The 21,212-nt window shown below is 37.1% G+C and overlaps 2 protein-coding genes across 2 annotated transcripts in view; one reads left to right on the top strand and one right to left on the bottom strand.

The window, feature by feature from the left end:
- Nucleotides 1-15,975, bottom strand: part of LOC139953766 (tetraspanin-1-like) — a 37,525-nt gene extending 21,550 nt beyond the window's left edge. Inside the window, exon 1 of the mRNA XM_071953325.1 lies at nt 15,782-15,975. The gene's annotated coding sequence lies outside the window, so the exon portion shown is untranslated. The remainder of the gene's footprint in view (nt 1-15,781) is intronic.
- Nucleotides 15,976-16,538: 563 nt separating this feature from the next.
- Nucleotides 16,539-21,211, top strand: LOC139953604 (ER membrane protein complex subunit 10-like). The gene is made up of 7 exons (XM_071953074.1): nt 16,539-16,626; nt 17,247-17,334; nt 17,638-17,753; nt 18,035-18,139; nt 18,733-18,914; nt 19,843-19,939; nt 20,430-21,211. The coding sequence occupies exons 1-7, from the start codon at nt 16,543-16,545 to the stop codon at nt 20,517-20,519; spliced, it is 762 nt and encodes a 253-aa protein (XP_071809175.1). The 5' UTR covers nt 16,539-16,542; the 3' UTR covers nt 20,520-21,211.
- Nucleotide 21,212: the final 1 nt, after the last annotated feature.

Below are 21,212 nucleotides of genomic sequence, written 5' to 3'. Positions count from 1 at the left end.
GTGCATGTTTACTAATTCATATTTATAGTTCTCTTATGCTCCACACCATGCAAAGCTTCAAACACCATTCATTCATTTTTTTACTTTTTTTTTGCGTACTACATGTTAGTAACCAGACACAACCCATCTAGATAACAACTGTTTCTTATTTAACATTTGAAGACGACCCCCGAACATAATTTCAACAAATGATGAACTGCGCCTGACCCAATGTACATACACAGACTAAACATTCACCACGCAATGTACTCAAGACTCGGAGAGAAATTAAGTAACAACTGTTCCTCTTCTATTGCCGGGATGGCGGCCGCCGTCACGACAGCAAAGAGAGTCAACAAAGAGACAAGAGAGAGTGCATGGTGCCGCATTTGTTCTGTATGTGTCATGACATTTTTTAATTCATCCACATACAGACCTTTTACTGTTAAAGAGAATTTCCTTGGAAGTGTTGTGAAAATACATGCCTCAAATTAATCCATGGCACCTACACTGTACATCAGTTGATGTAGTGCCCCTGGCTTTTGCTGTGGTGCCCTTTGCAATGTTTCAAAACAAATTTACATTTTCCTCATAGAAAACCCCCAAACCAAAGGAAAATTTATGTGCTCCTTCAAGAGCAAAGTTCAAGGCCTTAAAAATATTTTTATTTGGGGTCAATGATTATAAAAACGGATACCAGCCAAACTACCAATGTGATAATGTTGTTAAGCACTGGTTGCCGTAAACTAGTTTTTCTTATAGAAACAAAGGGTTAGCTCAAGCCATCCGTGCTAATTCACTGCCTATCATTTGACTTTTGTTTGTTTTAATTGAAAAATAATGAAAACTACATACTAAGCATCTTGTATTTTCATCCATAAATTCTCAATCTTGATCTGGAAATATGAGAGGATTGCTCTTTCAAAATACACCCTGACATTTATCGAAGCAACTATAAAAAACCACAGCCTTTTTCACTCATAAGATTGTAGCTATCTTCCAAGAATTGTCTTCAATTTATCTTTAAAGGCAGTGGACACTATTGGTAAGTACTTACTTGGTAACGAGTAATGGGGAGCTGTTGATAGTATAAAACATGGTGAGAAACGGCTCCCTCTGAAGTAAAGTAGTTTTCGAGAAAGAAGTATTTTTCCACGAATTTGATTTCGAGACCTCAATTTTAGAATTTGAGGTCTCGAAATCAAGCATCTGAAAGCACACAACTTCGTGTGACACTGATGTTTTTAAAATATTATTATCTCGCAACTACCGAATGACCGATTGACCTCAACTTTTCACACTTTACTTTATACAGCAAGTGAGAAGACTAGTCTTTGACAAATACCATTAGTGTCTAGTGTCTTTAAAAATGACACATGTTTTACTAAGATCTGCTACAATGTTCTTTAAGAAGGTCACTTCAAACATCTGTTCCTCAGATTCATTTTATTAAACAGTCTCTAGTTTTTAAAATGTCACTATCATTTTGTGAACGTCATATTTTCCTTCAAGATGGTCATTTTTATAAACAGCTGTTCCTCTAAGCATGCTCTAAGAAGCTTTCATTTTGTTAACTGCATTTGTTCCTTTATAATAAGGAGCTTTTTTTTACAGCGTTTGCTCCTTTAAAAAGGTTCTTTTTGTTAACTGCATTTGTTCCTTTTAGGAGTTTTTTTAAACAGCGTTTGCTCCTTTGTAAGAACCTTTTTTTTTGCCCCGTATTTATTACCTTAAGGAACCATTTTTTGTACGTAAAGCATTTCCTTTAAGCAGCTTTTTTGTTTTAAAACAGCACCAGATAGTCCAGACCATGTTTGTGAATTTGAATTCAGAAGGACATGTTTTATGGAGGAGAAGTCTTAAGTGTTTGCAATTTGAGGTCTTGCACAAGGTTTCTCCTTTCTTGCCACTGTTTTAACCATTTTATAGCCAGGGACAGAATGCTTATGTCAGCCCTCGGCAAGGTCAATTTGACAAACAAAAACTCTGAATTGCAAGAGAGAAATAATGGCTCTATTAAAAAGATGGTTCAGTTATTATAAGTGGACTAACATCCTTGAAGGGAGATGGTCATTAATGATGTGATAACGGACCTGGGAGAGATTTATTTAAAGATAACACTGGTCTAAAGTAGTGCAAAGTTATAATGACTGATCAGAGTGATGATGGCCCCCCCCCCCCCCGGGATAAGGCAAAATTTGATAATAAAGACTCTGAAACATACATGCAGGATGGTCAATACATTGGTCAATGTAAGACACTTTGATATTAGCCCTGAGAAAGGTTTATAACAGACTGGAAATTATACAAGACAGATGAGGGTGTGGCTGAGTGTTATAATGGCCCCCGAGGGCATTATCAAATACTATCTGACTATTGATCTTGCAGTAGAAGAAAATAAAGAATGTTGAGAGAGAAAGAATAATAGCTCTGGGACAGTAGGGGTAGAAAGCAAAATGATAGCTTTAGGGAATTTGGAGACGCTGCATAGATACTGCTGTGATGGAGCCATCATACATGTACCTTCATGTAATAATAATAATCACGGACATTTATACTGCACAATGAATACTCTACTGCCAATACAATAAATTCCCCCTCAAAATCACATAAAAAATACAAAGAACGCTGTAGCAAGAATGAACTGTAAACAATTTTGTTTACTTGGATTGAAACACATAACATGTACATTGTGTCTTAAAGGAACATTACAGAATTGGTTTTGCTAGCAAAACAGTTGCTGGCAGTATAAGCACATTATGTAATCCACCATATACATAAACTGACAAACCTGTAGAAGTTTGAGATCGATCGGCCATTTGGGTCACAAGAGAATAGTGAAAAACCAATTGCAAATTTTGCATTGCATCAATGCCAAAACAAAAATGAATAGGCCTAAAACGCTCACTGAGCGATAAACTCCAAACGCGAAATTAGATTATTTTGTTTCTCATCAAATATGACATTTCAGACAGAAATATTTCAAGGGATGTTTTTTCTACTGTCATCATCATAAGACCGTGTAAGTTTTATGTAAATCTGTGATTTTCACGATTTTTGTTTCTTACCAATTCTGTAACGTTCCTTTGAATAAGGAGGGAGGTTATTCTATAGTTTAGGAGTAGGGTACACAAATGCCTGATTAGCTACACATCATGGGATAGCCTTTGATGTTCTTGAAGGATAGCCTTTAATATTTAAAACAGTTTGCCAACGCCTACTTGATGGAACTAAAGCAGATTGTATTATTCAGTGAACAATTTCCCTTGTTGAAATAGCAGAGCAAAATGCTGCAGAATGTTACAGTTGCTAACTCAAAAATCGCGATTTTCTACTCAATACTGGCATAGTGCACCAACAAAATCTGTCTGAATTTGTTGCTATACAAAACTGTTGGACGACATCAATACCTGTTATTCCTCAATATTGTAATTTATGTTTTGTTTATCAACAATCTTGAGTCGCTTCAGTTGTCATGGAGACCACCAGAAGCATTCGCCCCAGAAACAAACACCCCAGCTTCCCAACCCAACATCAGCACAGCAATACATGATTCATATCCCACACCTGTACAGCAGTGGAACGGAATGTCAATTATAATGCAATCAAATAACGACCCTGTTTCATCATGTCCCATGGGACCAGTCCGAAGCAAACAAACTGCCTCTGTCAGGTAGAATGAGGTCAAGCTGTGAGGCCTAAAGACAGGGAGTTGTTTTTTCTGCCGTTTCAGATTAAGGATCCTCAAAACTACTCCGCGGAAGTAGTCAAAAGTCTCCAGAATTCTGAAAAAATTTACTCCACAGTAGTACATTAGCAAGACAAGCTCTAAAAAGAACATAGCCTACTCAGCTGGTACTTAGATTAATTAGCATATAAGCCTATTCCGAATTGCAGGTGCGCATGTCTGTTACTGCTGACACGACAACGCAATTTGTATACTTCCCGTGACCTTTTGACAATACCCGCTGGTATTGTCAAAAGGTCACGGGAGATATACAAATTGCGTTGTCGTCAGTAACAGACATGCGCAGCTGCAATTTCGAATAGGCTTATTTCCAAACATCCGAGTCCTCCTGGCTCAATTTCATTCATGTATAATGTAGCTACAGTTTGCAAATAACAGGCATGTTATTCGGTCGTTGGAAAAAAGTAGGAATATTTTATGGAGTATGGCCTGGCCTATACATTGTTCATAAGGCTTTCAGCCTATTTTAATTCAAAACAATTTCCAACATTTACAAATAATAAACCAAAACCTGCAATCAGAAGAATATCATGCCGGTTATAGACCAACATTCCCCCACCATTTTCTCTGCAGAATAGTTTAAGACGGGGTCATCTTCAAGTGACGCTTCAGATATTATTGTTTCACTATAATAATCAGAAGACCATGTCTTGCAACACTTCAAGTGTGGAGCTCTTCATTATAATTCCATATGGGTTGTCTATAAACACATTGTAATGTGAAGAGGTGATGATTGAGAATACACATCCAGAGACCTCAGCATTGCTGACTGGGTCTGGGGAAAATATCAGTCTATGGTTGGAATAATGAAAAAGGTAGATGGCCTTAGCTTTCGATCCAAACCTGACCTTCTTCAGAGGCATAAAACATGTACAAACAAATACATATCTATTTATAGAAAAAGAGAGGGGAAAGGGATAAAGGGAGGGATCCAGAGAGAAGCGGGAAAATTATAGCCACTCAAACTTTTCTATTTCAGAAACAATGTGGAATAAATGCAAACACAAGTACTGACTATAATCCAAATTGACTGTAGGCCTTGATTTAACCCACGGCAACCACAGCATTTGCCGTGGTGCCCTTTGCTTGTGCTGTGGTGCCCTTTGCAAAGTTCCAATAGAAATCTATATTTTCCTCAAACTATCATAGAAGTGTCGCCTCCCTGATGGGAGGGACATTGCTGTGCCCCTTCAATTCAAGAATGAAATTCAAGGCCTGTGACTTTGTGACGTGTTGATTTCCGAGCGGATAAGGCCACATGACTCAAAGGTCTGGTGTTTCTGTTGAGCAGAGTATGGGTTCGAGTCCCGGTCATGACTTTAAGCAAGACACTTGACCATTAAAGCTACGATCTATGTTGTAATGCATGAAAAAGAACCCATTACCCATTTCTCCAGAAGACGATTAGAGCATACTGATCGAAACGTCGAGTTGAAACCAACCCCCCAACTCATTAGAGATAGTCATTACATGGTGTTGCCGCAAACCTTTCCATATCATATTTCCACCATGCAAAGTTTCAAATCCTACCCATTACACATCCCAAAGAGAAATTAATGTATTGATTAGACCTTGTTTCCCCATCCTTGACTGAACTAAAGTCAGTTTACAGTTACAGTTACACACATTATGATACCACAGTACATTGTTGACATTGTGATTATATATTATCAAGATTTATGGTGGGTCTTGATAGCTCCGAGCAAACAAGCCTTTATCAAATGACAAACACATTATGCAGAGATCAGCACAAGTGCAAGACACTTTTAGTTTCAAAGCTGTTACTATCCAGGGTTGCAGAAAGAAATCATGAGTTATTCAGCCGTACATAAATGTACATGAAGCACATGGTTGGTTATTAGTTCATGTATTGACTTCTTGAAGGCAGGGAAGCAGGTCATGAAGTTTGTTCTTTCATGAAGGGGCACAGCAATTTTTCTCTCTGGTGTGGTGGGGCACTGCAAGGACTCTGAGGAACTTGTTTCAATTTTTATTGGCCTCAAGTGAAAAGGGCACCACACCAATTGCCTCGGGTGCTATGGGTTATTTCGTGGCCTGGTGGAATGCACAAAATGCGCAATGTACTTTTTCCACCATTTACTGCAGTCAGTTTTAATGTATAGCCTACACTTTGTCTCCCAAAATGGAGGACAGCAAAGGTGCGTTGAAATCAATCGAACAGTATGCAATCTAATACAGGCCTATATGCTATGTTTTTGTAAGGGCAAGGGCACCAAGGCATTAGTAAAGGGCACCCTATCAGAAAAATTGAAAACTTATGGAGCATTTGAAGTGTACACAGGCAATGTAGTATGAGGAACGTCAGACGAAACAAATGGCCACACCTCTCAAAGAGTCTTCCTTAACAAGACCTTTAGATAACATGATCTGGTCACAGCTGAGTGCAATTGTCCAAAGCTCCGAGCATCTTGAAAGTTAAGATTGCTCAGAGGGATCCAGGGTTCATCTGTTTATACGTCAGTTGCTCGTCTTGCTTCAAGGAGTGTCGATAGCTTGTGCCCATTGATTAGAGTCAAGCAAGCGGTTTGAATTTACAATGAGATGAAAGTAGAGAGAGGCCGTTTTGGGTTCCTCGAATCGTCTAAATTGTTCAGTTAGTCAGCTACAGGTTTTTAAAGACACAGCTATTACACATGTTGTATGTCTTCCTTAAAGGACAAGGTACACCTCTGATGTTAATTAACAACTGATTAAAAAAATTTGTTAACGAGGTCAGTAACCTTGTTAAAAAAATTCTTGTGTTCCTAAATTGATGTTATCTTGACACTTGACACTAAAAACTAGCCAGGAAATGTCCTGGAATTGTACTTGTAATGTCACTAATTAATTTGGTTTTTAAAATACAAGTTACATGGTCTCCATTATCAATACACTATACCACCATGGAGGTAGGAACCTCTATGATTATACCAAACTTAGCATAACTGTATACAATCACAAGATTGTAGTCTATTATCATTCAAGCAAATTTGTCTGGAATGAAACCCTTATCTAATTTACAGTGTGATTTATCAAACTATAAACATTTCATATCAGTTCTGCTACTGATATGCTTCTAATCTCATTACTTCACTCATCACATATAAATCAATACAAACTCTATCTAATAAGACAATGTGCACTTGACTGACACCATCCAAATACTAGACCAAGTAGACACCATCTGCCATTCAATGGAGAGTTGTTTTTGGTTTTTTGACAACTACAAATTCCAAAGCGTCCTATCCTAATTCTTCATGGAGGCAATTGCATTTATGGTGGTCATGCGGTCATTGCCTTGGTGCCCCGTAAAATGTTTCAGCAGGAACTTCAACTTCAATCAAAGAGGTGCTCCTTGCCATTGCAAGAACAAAATATCAGACCTGCAACTGATTGTTTATTTGTTTTTTTATTGTTTTTTTTATTATTATTATTTTTTTCATTTAGCCTTTAAGAAAGACTCTGCTATGGTCGAAACATCAGGCCATTAACTATTTTGGTTTATTTGCAATTTGTTTTTCCTGAACTACTCTAAACTACACTTCATGCTTAATCCACCTCGTAGGCCTAAGTATGTGTCCCTTAGTATAAACTCAAGGGTTTAATTGAATTATTTTGTTCAATACAAAAAAACTTGTGTACAGAAGGTGAGTTCTGCTCGCCTTCTCTGTTTATTTTGGGTCAAATCTATGTTTGTGACTGTCTGCTATTGACATCAAACAACAAGGACACATAGACGAGGTCTGTAGGACTCCCAATATATACGATTTAAAACAGACATGGGCCAGCGAACGATTTTGTTACAACAAAATTTTTTTAGACTTAAATAACCAAATCCAAATGTCAAGTAGTGAAATAGTTCACGGGACCTCAACACAACATTCACAACTATAGACAATGTTGATTCTTTGTCAATTGCTTCGTCACGATTACTATTCAAAATATCCCAAAATACTTGAGTACTTGCCCGCCAGTGGAATTACCAAGCCGTTTTATAAATTCATTTCCGCGAATACCTTCATACAATCATGGAGCTATATGGAGGATAAAAGCCTATTATCAGGGTACATTGATAATGACATGCTATTTGTGCCTTGCCTGTTGTTCACTACACAAAATAGACTGCGTGTAATACAAATAAACACTGCAATGGCAATTAACATAAACCTTCAATTACCAGATATTGATCTATACAGTTGCTGATGCCTGTCCTATTCCACTCTACAGACTGTAGTGTACTAGTAATGCCACACAGTGTTGTTAATCCATGCATTATTGGCATCCCTGGCTATTGTACATAACTCATATAATGGCATAGAAGTAGACCTACATAGGCAGATTTTAAATATGTAGGCCAGGGATCGATTTCACAAAGAGTTAGGACTAGTCCTAACTAAGGACTAGTCCTCGGAGATATAAAAAACGTATGGGTAGTCCTAAGTTAGGACGAGTACAAGATAAGACTAGTCCTAACTCTTTGTGAAATCCACCCCAGGTCCTGCAACTTCACAAAAAGTTGCCTTCGTTGGTGTCGCTTGAAATGTGTTCAACAGATATTTACAATTTCCTCAAAGAGGTGCCTAAGGAGAACATGGCTTGGTGCCCTTGCCCTTTTAAGAGTGAAGCACCATGTCCAATGGAGGCTCACTGTGTTCTTTTTCTATGCTTTTTATATGCATTTTGGAAAAAACTATTATCTGCTTGTATAGCACACCTGTAGGCCTGCATACCTACACAGAGTGTTAACACCCCGTTTTCCACAAGACATGCATGACCTCTTCAGTAGAATTGGACACTCCCATCTCAGCATGATGAGCAAACCAATTTATTCACAGCATGGCAGTGGCACTATTCACTGTGAACCCATCATTCTTTAATGTGACAAAATTGTAATCTTAAACCACAGTGCAATACTACACACTTTGCAAAACGAACACACACTGTGTCGCTGACACTGACAGCCTGTAGCTAGCTCTGCATTTCTACCTCCATGCTGCAACTAAGGCCTGGATAAGGTTTTGTAGCTTGTTTATAATGCCTGCCACTGCCTGCCAAAATACACACCCACGGCTCGATTTCACCAGAAAAAGGTTAATTCTAAAATTTCACAAAGCACTAAAAATGATTTTAAAGGGAGGGTTTAATTTTAGTAATTACTCGTCGGGCATTTCTGGTTAAAGAGCTCTGGACCCAAACGGCTTAAAATGTTTTTTTTTCACCGAATTTTGAAAAGCCGAGTCGACTCAGGACAGAGTCTTTTCTACAGCAGAGACCCGGAATAGAATCCGGAATTCCTGGCACCGCCCAAGTTTAATTGAGTGTACCTGTAATTAATTTGATCATGTGTGAGTCTGTAAAAATATACCAGACTGTTACTACAGATGTTCAGCCTCAGGATGGCGGAGGCCAGTCTTGAAAACAGTTTTTTTTACATACACCACATCATCACTGCCTCCAGCTCTAGTACATCAGCACTGAGGTCAACATTATTACGCTCCAATAAATTAATATATTTCCAGTCCTTGTGACATTTAATCACTTGTTCTTCACAACCAACGACTGTTTACTTGAGACAAAATTGAATTAGTACTACAGTACGACTACAATATGATTTAATTGATGACTTGATGTTAAATTTGCATCCGGATAAAATATTTATTTTGGTTTTACCATTGTTACACCGATGTGTGTTAAAACTGTATACTCAGTACTTTCCAGAGTTCTTTAATTATTTAACAAAAATCCCAGCATATTACTCGGGTGGGATCAAGCTTGGGTGGGATTCGAACCCACGACCTTTGTAATTCTAGAGTCAGTGTCATATGGTCATACCAACTAGACCACCGAGATTGTCCGGTAGCTGGAGGCATTATGATCCCTCCAGAAGATGGTCAGAGCAAGCCTTTAGATCGAAACGATTAGCTTCGACCACTGGTTCATTTCAGAACCAAAGAACCAACACCACTTTAAAGAATATGGTGCTACTGCAAACCTTACCCGATTACTACATTACCGGTATGCTTTAAATAAACAACTTTGTACAATCCTGAAAAGAAAAACTGGAGTTTTTTTTCTTTCAGGATTGTACAAAGTTTGCCTTCAGGATGGAATCAAAGTTTTAATTTAAAATGCAGACATAAATTGGTTATTTTGGAAATAAAAAAATGCACATAACCAAAAGAAAAAAAGAGTGTGTTTTTCAACTATTCTACTACGTACTTTTAACTACGAATAATTAAAACTATTCAACTTCAATTGTGCACCATGATTACCGAGAAAAATTAACCATCGGCTCCAATTGTATAAAAAAATCCCATTCAGAGTCTGCCTACCTACAATATACGCAATTATGTAAAAAATAATATCAATTGTGTGATTAGACGTTGGCCCTGCATGTCAAGTCAGCATTAGCGAATCCAGTCCACATTGCCAACCATAGCCAGACATTCCCTCTGTATAATTCACCCTATATTGCCACGGTAATATATTACCATAATGAGTCGCTTTCTTGGCAGCCAGGCAGTAAGATAGAGAGAGAGGATGAAATCCCAGGGTGGCGGATAATTGAGATGTGAGTGATGGAGCATTGTGCTGCAGGGTTGAATGAGCGTCGGCCATGATGGATGTGTCTCTATACAATGGAACGCCTTGAGAGGACACTAACTAGGGTGGGGACAGCAGTTTTAACATTTTGTATGGTGAATGTTAAACCTAGTTTACACGCTTGAGGCGAAGACTAGAAAGGTAGCATATGGGTAGAATCCACGGGTTTACCTGCAACGTCTGATGGAAATGGATCTACTCTATACTACTCTACATGTAGGAACAAAACTAGTTGGATAACCATTTTAAACAGATTGTAAACCTGTAAGTTTTAAGATTATGTGATATTTGGAAATAAACAAATAAACAAACAAACAAACAAACCAGGGGGGGGGGCCAATGTGCTACCTAACAGTAAGCCATTTTCGTGATTTTAAACTATATTTTATAAGAAAAATTTGACTTTTAATAGGCAAGCAGCTTTTGCGTTAGACATGAATTTGCATTGTGCAGTAAGCACTGGAAGGTTAGCATGAATGTTCGTGGGCTTACCAGTTAGCCGCTATGAAATGAAAACTCATGAAGTAAGCACAATATCGGCTGTTGTTAAGCAGCTCTATGAAAATGACCCATTTGGAGCGTCTTGAGGCGGAGCTAAGCTTGAGCTAGCATCAGCCGTACATCTACATGTAGGCTTCAGTTTACTTCAAGATCACACAGATTCATCTTTACAAAGATGAGTTGTCAAGATCACCATAGTGATTTGTTTGAGATTGAAGTAACACATTGCTTGTGATGGATACACATCTTAGCTTCTGTGTGAAGTGGAGACAGGGTCCGATTTCACAATTGCACTTTCATTAAATATTAAATCTAGAAATGAATCCATCAATTTTTATTGCTGAGCTTTAAGTAACTTGATATTGCTCCACAAATGACTAAACCACATGTATGAACATTCTTTTAATGAAACGGGACCCTGGTAAAACAACCCTTTTACAGAATTTTACACAACCACTGTGAGATCAAGTTTAATCACTGAGGAAGAAAATGTAAACATAGAGCAGGCATGTCGTCGATCTAACATTCTTTTCTGGTTAATTTACAAAGCAGTCAAGTGAGAAGGAAGCGTGTCATGGTCCAGTGAACGGTTTCATCTTAAGACATTTCAAGCTCTGCTGATGAGTTATATACTCGGTGAAGGCCAACGAGGAGAATGATGGACAAGATAATATAAACAAATCCAAATTCATCTAAATTGAACACCATCTTGATCGTAGACATGTGGTAGTACTTATAATAATAAGAAGAAGAATTTGTGAGACTAATCAATCATCCTTACTCGCAGCTTAGAACTGAATTGCGAAGGACGCGGCTACAACATGTTCAAGAAGCAGGCATGCAAGGGCGCCTTTTGCAGCCACCCAGCCACTTCAACCCAAGTTGTGAACACAGAGCACAGCCAGAGATCAAAAGTGTTTAATTTTTCCCGAGGGAGCAAAACTGGATGGTCTGGAAAACCCTCTTGGCATAGCAGAGAACCATTGCTGCACAACTCAACTCACATGCGGCCCTGGCAGTGTATCGAACCAGGGTCACCTTGGTGAGAGGCGAGCACTTTAGGCACAAGCCAACCAAGCCAACCATGCCATCAAAGTTACATTCTTTGACAACACACCCATTCTAATGTATGACCCTAAGTTTAAAGCAATCGCACAACATGATCATCGGTAAACAGGATTGTCCAAAGGCCCACACTTCGTGTATCAAAACTTATAAAATAACAAACCTGTGAAAATTTAGGCTAAATTGGTCATCAGAGTCGGGAGAAAATAACGGGAAAACCCACCCTTGTTTCCGCACGTTTCGCCATGTCATGACATGTGTATAAAATAAATCCGTTATTCTCGATATCGAGAATTGATAATTGTTTTAATGTTTTCTCAAAAAGTAAAGCATTTCATGGAATAATATTTCAAGGGAAGTCTTTCACCATTACCTTCTGTAAACCCTGTAAGTTATTTGTAAATCGGTGAACTTTTGTTTTTTATTCTGTTCAGAAAGTGTCCATTCAATGGCTATATAAGCAGAAAAATGTCTGCCTACTTGTTTGATGACCCCTAAAAGGCGTATTCCAGAACCCAACTGGTGACAAAATATGACTAAACATCTCTTCTCTACTGGAAAACAATCTTATAAAGCTCCATGCTGACACCAGTCATGCATGATTTACGCGCTGTTTAATTATGCGTGTACTCAAGTATGATGATGGACTGTACTTTTATGAACAATGAATCATCAAGTTAATGTTGAACCATCGAACGGCCAACCTGTATACAGAGTGCAATATTTTAAATTTTGGGGATGGGGGCATCATGCGAGTAACATTTTCTGAACTCAAATTGTAAGATTTTTTTTCTTTTCTTTTAATTTTTAAAAACTTCCTTCTAAGAGCAAGGTGAACTTGCATGTAAAGTAGAGGGCGGGACAAATTGGAAAAATATGTGGGAGCGTCACACGAGTCAGTCGCAATAAAATGGCTAACACCCCGTATGCTTGTATTCCATGTCTTTCCATGAACAAAAAGGTCTCAAATTTTACATTGGGTCACTCACTGGCCCGAGGCAAGTGATTTCTGAGCCGGCCAGTAACTCTTGACAGGACAAGTTCGGTTGTTTAAAAAAAAACATTTTGTTCAACATCTTAAATGAATCAAAAGAATGATGTTAAAATTTGAGTTACATGTATTGTGGCCTGGAGTGTATTCTGGGGCAAGAACTTAGATGTTCAAAGTTTAGTTTCAACCTTGAAGACTGTTATTTATGTAGTTAGTAAAGTACCAATTAAAAATAAAATTAAAAAAAGACTGCCTCACACTGTTAGCTTTTTGTAGGCCTATAGTTTTTTTTAAATAAGGAAACAGCATTGTTTTATAACAAAATAATAATCAATAACCACTTCCCACATGTACCCAATATTTATGCAGACATTCACTACAGCGCTAACTACCCGAAAACTTGATTAGGGTTCATCAAATTAAATCAAACTTAAACTAATTATTAATTAGTGCTTCATTTTATTTGTCCTCATTGCAATTGCCTGATTAACGCGACTAGCCACCAATTATTTTTATTTATACTTGGGAAATTAGTGTCACTAAAGTATCACTGAAGCGAATTAGCAAACCATTAAAAATTATTCTATTTCCTTCTTCCTTAAAAAATTTTGATATTTTTATAATTAGCAGTGAAAAAATGCTATAACAAGTTGCTACACAAAAATCATCATTGCCTACTTTCCAAAATCAGGGTGTGATTCTTGAATTTGGTGTAAACATTTACAAGGCTGAAGGGCCTGTTGCTCGAAATGTTTACTGGACCAGATTAATTTTAGAAGACCGGATTTAAAATGAGTTGAACAAACACCATCATTTGTCTTATAATGCGTACATTCTTCATTCAATACTCAACAGAATTGACAGTTAATTAATTATCAGATTCATAATTAATAGTCAACTCTTGTTCACATTGATGTAGCCCAGTGAGCGATTTCCCTTGTATAGCAGAGCAAAATGCTGTACAAAACGCATCAATTTGCTACTCAAGCATTCAGTGTTGTCTATATTTTTTGCTATGCAAAATTGCTGAATGAAATCGTTCCCTGTAGCCTCATTATTTAAAGGAACACGTTGCCTTGGATCGGACGAGTTGGTCAAAACAAAAGCGTTTGTAACCGTTTTGTATATAATGCATATGGTTGGAAAGATGTTTTAAAAGTAGAATACAATGATCCACACAAGTTTGCCTCGAAATTGCGTGGTTTTCCTTCACTGTGTGAACTAACACGGTCGGCCATTTATGGGAGTCAAAATTTTGACCCCCATAAATGGCCGACGTGTTAGTCAACGAGGTAAAAGGAAAACCACGCAATTTCGAGGCATGTTTGTGTGGATCATTGTATTCTACTTTTACATCTTTCTACCCATATGCATTTTATAAAAAACGGTTACAAACGCTTTTCAAAGACCAACTCGACCGATCCAAGGCAACGTGTTCCTTTAATTGAAAAACACAATACTGCCCAGTTTGTCCAGTGTCCAGTCATCATGAGTTAACTGGCCCAAAGCTAAAATCACTATTCTCTTCCTGTGGTCCAGTGTTTATTCCATGCCCTGCTATCCTGTGTGCACAAAATGTGTTTTTGGTTGCTATATTATTATTTCCTTTATTTACCCAGGGTGAGCCAAATCAGTAAATAACTGGTTTCCATTTGGGCCCTGCAAACAAACTAACATGTTAAAAGTAAACATAAAATCACATGATAAAATTACGATATAAAAATTACGTAAATATTTAAGAATGTTACGGAAAATTAAAAGCATAAACAAAAAATAAGAGTTAAAAAATAATAAAGATAATAAAGTGCTGGAAGAAATCGTTCCCTGTTCGCTAGTAGTTGTGTAACCTTGATCAACAATCAAAGAAGGAAATGATTTTTCAAGCTACATGTATGTCATATGATTAGGTTGTGTAAATTGTAATTCACACTCCTTTGTTAATTAATCATCGACTATCAACACTTCCTCTACATGTATTTCCTTTGACATTAATACAGGATTCTAAAAAATGATAAGATCTTTTCATCTGATGTTGACGAACTACACTTTCTAATGTTTCATAACATTGTCAGTGTCATCACTGACAATGATTGTGAAAGGTTACTTTTTTTTTAACCTTTACAATTTTGCAATGGTGTTGTTTTGATATTATTTGCAACCTCCCCTCAAGAGTTAATGTTAACTTGTTTTCGTTTTTTACTTGAGGAGATGAAGTAAAACAACAAAATAAACCCTCATTTACAACAACTAGTTCATAACAAAAGAATCTTATTCTTTTTAATTATACTTACTTATAAATATGCAAATTTGAATATTTCTAAAGAGTTTATTTACAAATTACCATTATTACCAAAGATGATCAACAAGCAATTGATAAACATTTCAAAAGGACAATCAAGAATCAGGGAAAAATACAGCAATTTATTAGATTTAGATGGGTACACCGTCAACGCGCAAGACAAACTAAATCTTTCTTTTGTCATAATCCAAATATTCCATCGAGGCTCGATTGTCGACTTGCGAGTGTTGGTCAACAACAAAGTCGATTTTTTCACCGATACACATGCTCAAAAAAACCTGCAAAATATCCTTTGAATGATTCTATTCTTCTAGTTCTATGAAGAAAATGTTGAAATTTTAAATTTTTCTTGAAGACGGTCATGAGGTTTACATGTAGTAGGTCATGATAATTAGGTGATTGTTATTAATTTCAACAAGTCAGTCAGGCCAAAAAAACCTGTGTTGCCAAACAACTCGGATTCCCGGGCATTTTGTTTTTGGCGACCAGTCAGTCGGTTGTGGTCTTCCCCCGGAAAATAAGAGCATACCACCGCTCTTTGAGAACACACTCCGACTTTCTCGGTGCATAAAAACAATCAACATTCTGAACTTACCAATTAAATTCCAGTAGTTTGGTAACAGATTTTGAAGCCTCTGGTCAATCTTATGTGTCTCATAGAATCCAACAGTCCTGTGGTTGTAGTTTTAAAAGTGAAATCGCGGGCGTGGCAGTTTTTAACGCTGTCAAAAATTCCCGTTTTCTGAATAGATTTTACTGACACTGCTTCGTGTGGAAGGGCGCCATGCATTTGAGAAAATTTGTATTCAATGAAAATGAATTATTCATGAGATATATAGCTAGGTGTGCGCGCTTTCGATTTCACGTTGCTGGCACAATCCATTGAAAAAAATGGGGGATCTCATTTGAGTTTCTAAAATGTTTTGCAAACTAAGGAAAGTTATTTGTCTGACTTTTGACTTTTTTGAAATCAAAAGATTTGCTGTTTTATAAAGAAAAATAACAAACGTTATTATTTAAGTACGCATTATTATTTTTTAACACTGAATTTTCAAGTACATGTACATAAAATTATTTATCCCAAAATAATGGTTTGTCTTTTCTAATCGCCCTACCTTTTTAATATTCTCCTGTAATGTTATTTGCCTTAAATCTCAAAGTAAAGGCTATTGAAGTGACAAAATAATAAACTATTATATATCTTCCTTGCTGCTTCGTTACTTTTTTTTTACAGATATTGCAAAAAACTTTCAATGAAAAACAGTATTTTGTTGACATTTCTTACAATCGCTAGATCCGTCCAAAAAATCTTGCTGCTACACTACCCCCTCAATCGTTGAAAAATAGCCATTTAAAATGGCGGCCCACAGGTCGAGACAAATTTTGTCATTCTTGTTGGTTATATTTGTGTGTTTTCAGACCATAGGAGGGACAAGAAAGGTAACATTTCTTTAAAATTCTAATTAAGTGATAGATGCTCCACAGCAAGCAAGGAGACTTTCCAATGTGACTTTCGTTGTGGTTTAAACGATGTATTTAATTAAGCCTACGTTTGTTCATTCATGTTTTTTAATCGGCAAAAATTCAGGAAGAAATTTGCATATACTATTGAACACAAAGAAAAAGAACTTGCTAATCAAGTGTCTTTTTCGGTATTTTGTTTCAATCTAATATATGGAAAAGTTTCTGTATCCTGCCACCACTTTGTCATTTGTTATTATGAAATATAAATTAATTAGTATTTAATTTACATGAATTTTTGAATTGAATAAGAATTTTAATATTAATACTGAAATGATATTTTCTTGGTAACTTCTACTACCATGTCACGTATTTATTTAACCTTAAGAAACATTACTTTTTCCTAGTTGTAGTTGAAAACATTTGATTGAATGACTGTATAGGATAGTATAGGGTATATATAATAGTAGCCCAGGTTGGACTCCTCCGTTGCAGGCTACCAGGGCTAATATAATAGTAAAGTTTACTTAGGATAGTCGTTAATTATGCAAACAAAGTGAAATCTAATATTTCACATTTCTCAAATCCATCTAACACAGGGAGACCAAAGGTCAAATGTAGATGAGTTTTCAGGGTCTGTATACTCGTCAGACAACTCGCTGACAATTGAACACTCATTCGAGTCAGGTGAGTATTTTCTTCTTTTCTTGATCATCATACTAATAAATGAGTCTTTTAAATGAAAGGGTGGTGATCCATCCAGAGCATCTTCTTTTTATTTAACTGCACCTTTCTTTCTCTCCTTTGTTCTTTCATTCTTCCACTTTGTTGATCACCTTTATTGTAAATACTTTCACACTGGACCAAACTGCATCGCTAGACATCAGGAGAAGCAAGTTTTGCTAATAAAGATAAACAAGTATCATCAAGTATCAGTGTTTGGTTGACTTGACATATTTTTGATCTAAGTACCATTTCAAATTTGTACAGGATCCAACAGTAAGTTCACCACTAGGGGTACCCTCAACTTCCGATCACTGAAGTCTGGTCCTGGAGCATTCGTTCAAACCACAGTTCTCACAGCGGGAGAGAAAAGGAAGCTAAAGGTATTGAAGAGTTTTAGATGCCAAGATGAACCCTTGCAATTGGAGTCGGTCTGCGGTCACAAAATCATGTATCTGTAAACATTTCTTTTACCATTTTCTTTTTTAGCCTTCGGTCAAAGCGCCATTTTTTGGCATTTTCAGGGATGAGGAATCAGGGGATTATCGAAAGGTGGAAATTCAATCATTTCCACAAACCTCCTAAAATTTTGATTCTAGTTTTAGACCTCATCAGCAATGACTCTCACCCCTGCATTTTGTCCTATATTTATTTTTGTATCCAGGAGTTATCAAGAACTGAAGGTCTCTACAAAATCAGAGTTCCCTCTAAGCTAGGAGCTCCAGCAGACAATGAAGAGATACAGTACGTCTCCACCTTTACAAAAGCTGTAAGTTTGGGCAATATTTGTTTTTTTAAATGACCCATGGCACCTACAGCAATTGCTGTGGTGCCCTCTGCTTTTGCTGTGGTGCCCTTTGCAAAGTTCCAATACAAACTTACAGTTTCCTCATCAAAGTGCCCCTTACCAGAGGAGGATGCTGTGCCCCTTCAAGAGAGAAGTTCAATGCCTGATTTAGTGTTTTTAATCAGGGCCCAATTTCATAGAGCTGCTAAGCACAAAAATTTGCTAAGCATGAAATTTCTTCCTTGATAAAAACAAGATTACCATCAAACTTTTCACATGACTTTCAGGATAAGCAAACAACGGCTAAATACCAGTAACAAGCAAAATGCAAAAAATTGAAATTTGGTTGGTAGTCCTGTTTTTATCAAGGAAGAAATTTCATGCTTAGCAGCGCTATGAAATTGGGCCCTGGTCTGAAACTTCAGAACACAGATTTCCTTGCAGTAAAGGGCTCCTCTATCAGGACAATTTTAAGTTGTAGTCGGACATTTTAATGCGATAATGTGATTTTTTCACTACATATATATATATTCTTTTTTCGCATACTATTTCAAGTTTATTTTATCTACTTGCAGTGCGCTCTTGTGGAGTCGCGCCTCTCCGATCATGTGACAGTCCATGCTGACCAATCAGGGAACGTTATGGGCGTCAGTGTCCTAACACTCAAGGGGTCATGTGATCAAATTGAGATGGAATCATCCTCCCTGAATTACTTCAATACGACGGTTTCTTTGGAAATGACGGTATCGGCACCAGTGTGAGTTGCTCCCTGTGTACTAAAATACAAATTATGCACTAATTGTCATACATGTCAAAGGATCCTGACTGTCTCAAGCCTGAGTTTGGTTTGTTTTTATCAGAGCACAATTAATCAATTGCTTAGCACATAGAGATCTAGCTTAGCAGAAATAGGTTATCAGGGAAAACATCATGTTATGTATACTGTTGCTAACTGGTTCCCTTCTGTTTTTTGCTTAATGGACTAATTTGCTAAGCACATTTTGGCGCCAAGGACCAGGGCAACAGAGGACATGTCCTTGTAATTCCTGGCCATGAGGTGTTCTTTCTGAAAACCTATGATGTGTGTCAATTACATTGTATTTAAGATTCTTTTATTCGTTTACAAATTCTTTCACAATCAGGCACCAGTGTATTTTAATGAATGTATTCAGTTGCATCGACCTTTGCGTACAAATCTTCGCTCCAATGCAGATCCATTTCGCCTTACTTTTCCCATGACTCACAGTAAGACGGGAGATTGAACATTCACTGTTTCAGCAGCTAAAGAGTGGAATGAACTTCCCTCCTATATTAAATCTGCTGAAACAGTGACTGTGTTTAAGAAGATTCTCAAAACCTACCTCTTTCCTAATTGATTTGTTTTTTGTTTTGTTCTATTGTTGTTTGTATAATGTTTAATTTATTGCTCTTTGTCAACGCTGAGATATGGTTTTACCATGAATAGTGTACCTAAATGCTTAATAATAATAATAATACATGCAAACCCTGTTTAATACAAGCATGTATACAAGAAATAATCATATAAAGAACAGACGCCTTAAACAGATATATAAGACTATAATTTCCTGCGTACAAGACACAACTTATCAGACTTTCAAAGGTACGTTTTGTACGCTTTTGAAAATGTTGATACCTGTGAACGATCCTTAATCTTCATTGTACAGGCCAGAGACTCAAGTCTACGTTCAAAGGATGGAAGAGGAGAAAGTACAGAAAGAAAAGGGTTCCTCGGCTGACAATCGCTCCTTCTTTGCAAAATATGTAAGTACCAGAAGTAATTAGAACTAAACCATCTGGCGTAAATCATATTTATCGCCAAATGTACTATGTAGCTTGAAATTTATCAGCTACAATTTTGTATCAAATCTAATAAAAAAAGAGAAAAGTAAATTGTTGGCCGAGGACTTTATGGTCAGTACTAATTGCAGTTTGTACGAAAATTTGTATGAAACAAGTATTAAGTTGCAATTACTGCCGTCGAATTCACAAAGAGTTAGGACTCGTCTTATCTCGCGTTAGGCAAGTAACTCGTCCTAACTTAGGATTAATCTTTAGGTCTGCATGCTACAGTGCAGGGTTGGGACTCGTCCTAAGTCCTAAGATCAGTCTTAAGTTAGGAAGAGATTTGTGAAATCGACGGCTGATCTTATAGCATCGAGACGAACAAAATGTAGGTTATTTGTCTAGCTATTGGTTCAAGTTTCAATATAAAAAAAACATGCATGTATTTTGTCCGTTTTCTTGATTGCAGTGGATGTACATCGTCCCAGTTGTTATATTTGTCATGATGTCCAGCGGGCAACAGGATTCTGGAGGAAGAGGGGGCGGAGGAGGAAGTTAATCATAGAAAATACGCCTTCACAATTGAATTGTAACCTGGAGAGCACTTAGCACATCAGTATCTGTGCAAATCCTCAAGGTGTTTTCCAGGTTGTCCTTCTATGGGGGTTCATTTTCATGTAAAAGGAATTTAAAACTAGAAAAGTAATTGTTGATTTTGGTGATCGTTGTGGTTTAGTAAAATTGTGATAAAGGTTATTTATAAAATTTATGTGTAGATTTCATGAAGTCCGAACAGTAGGAACTTTCTAATTGGATCAGACAAGTAGTTTTGATTAAGTATTTCTTGCACGCATATGGACCACTGGAATGTTCTAACTGAGCGCTCAAAATACTCATGTAATACTTTAAGCACAAGAATGAAGTCTAGCAGAATGTTCTGGCAGTATTAACTAATTCTTATATAGCGCAGTTTACAATAGCGTATCAATGCGCTAAACATTAGTATCCTGGTCATTGGGCAAATAACATTCCTGTAATCCTTCTCAGCTCCCTGGGGAGTATACAGCCTCAGACTGCCATGGCACTCCAGTGGCTTTTTCATTCACAATATCAACCTCTACCCTCGCAGGTACCCATATAACCCTGGGTGAAGAGAAGTCAAGGATAAGAGTCATGACCAGGATTCTCTGTTAGAATTTTTGTTGACTTTGTACTTTTAAAGATGAAAATAAAACAACATTTTTACCCACAT

Source organism: Asterias amurensis, chromosome 22 (genome assembly GCF_032118995.1).
Source record: "Asterias amurensis chromosome 22, ASM3211899v1".
NCBI classification, from domain to species: Eukaryota; Metazoa; Echinodermata; class Asteroidea; order Forcipulatida; family Asteriidae; genus Asterias; species Asterias amurensis.
The sequence above is the reverse complement of the archived record's forward strand: the minus strand, read 5'-3'. Positions and strand labels throughout refer to the sequence as shown.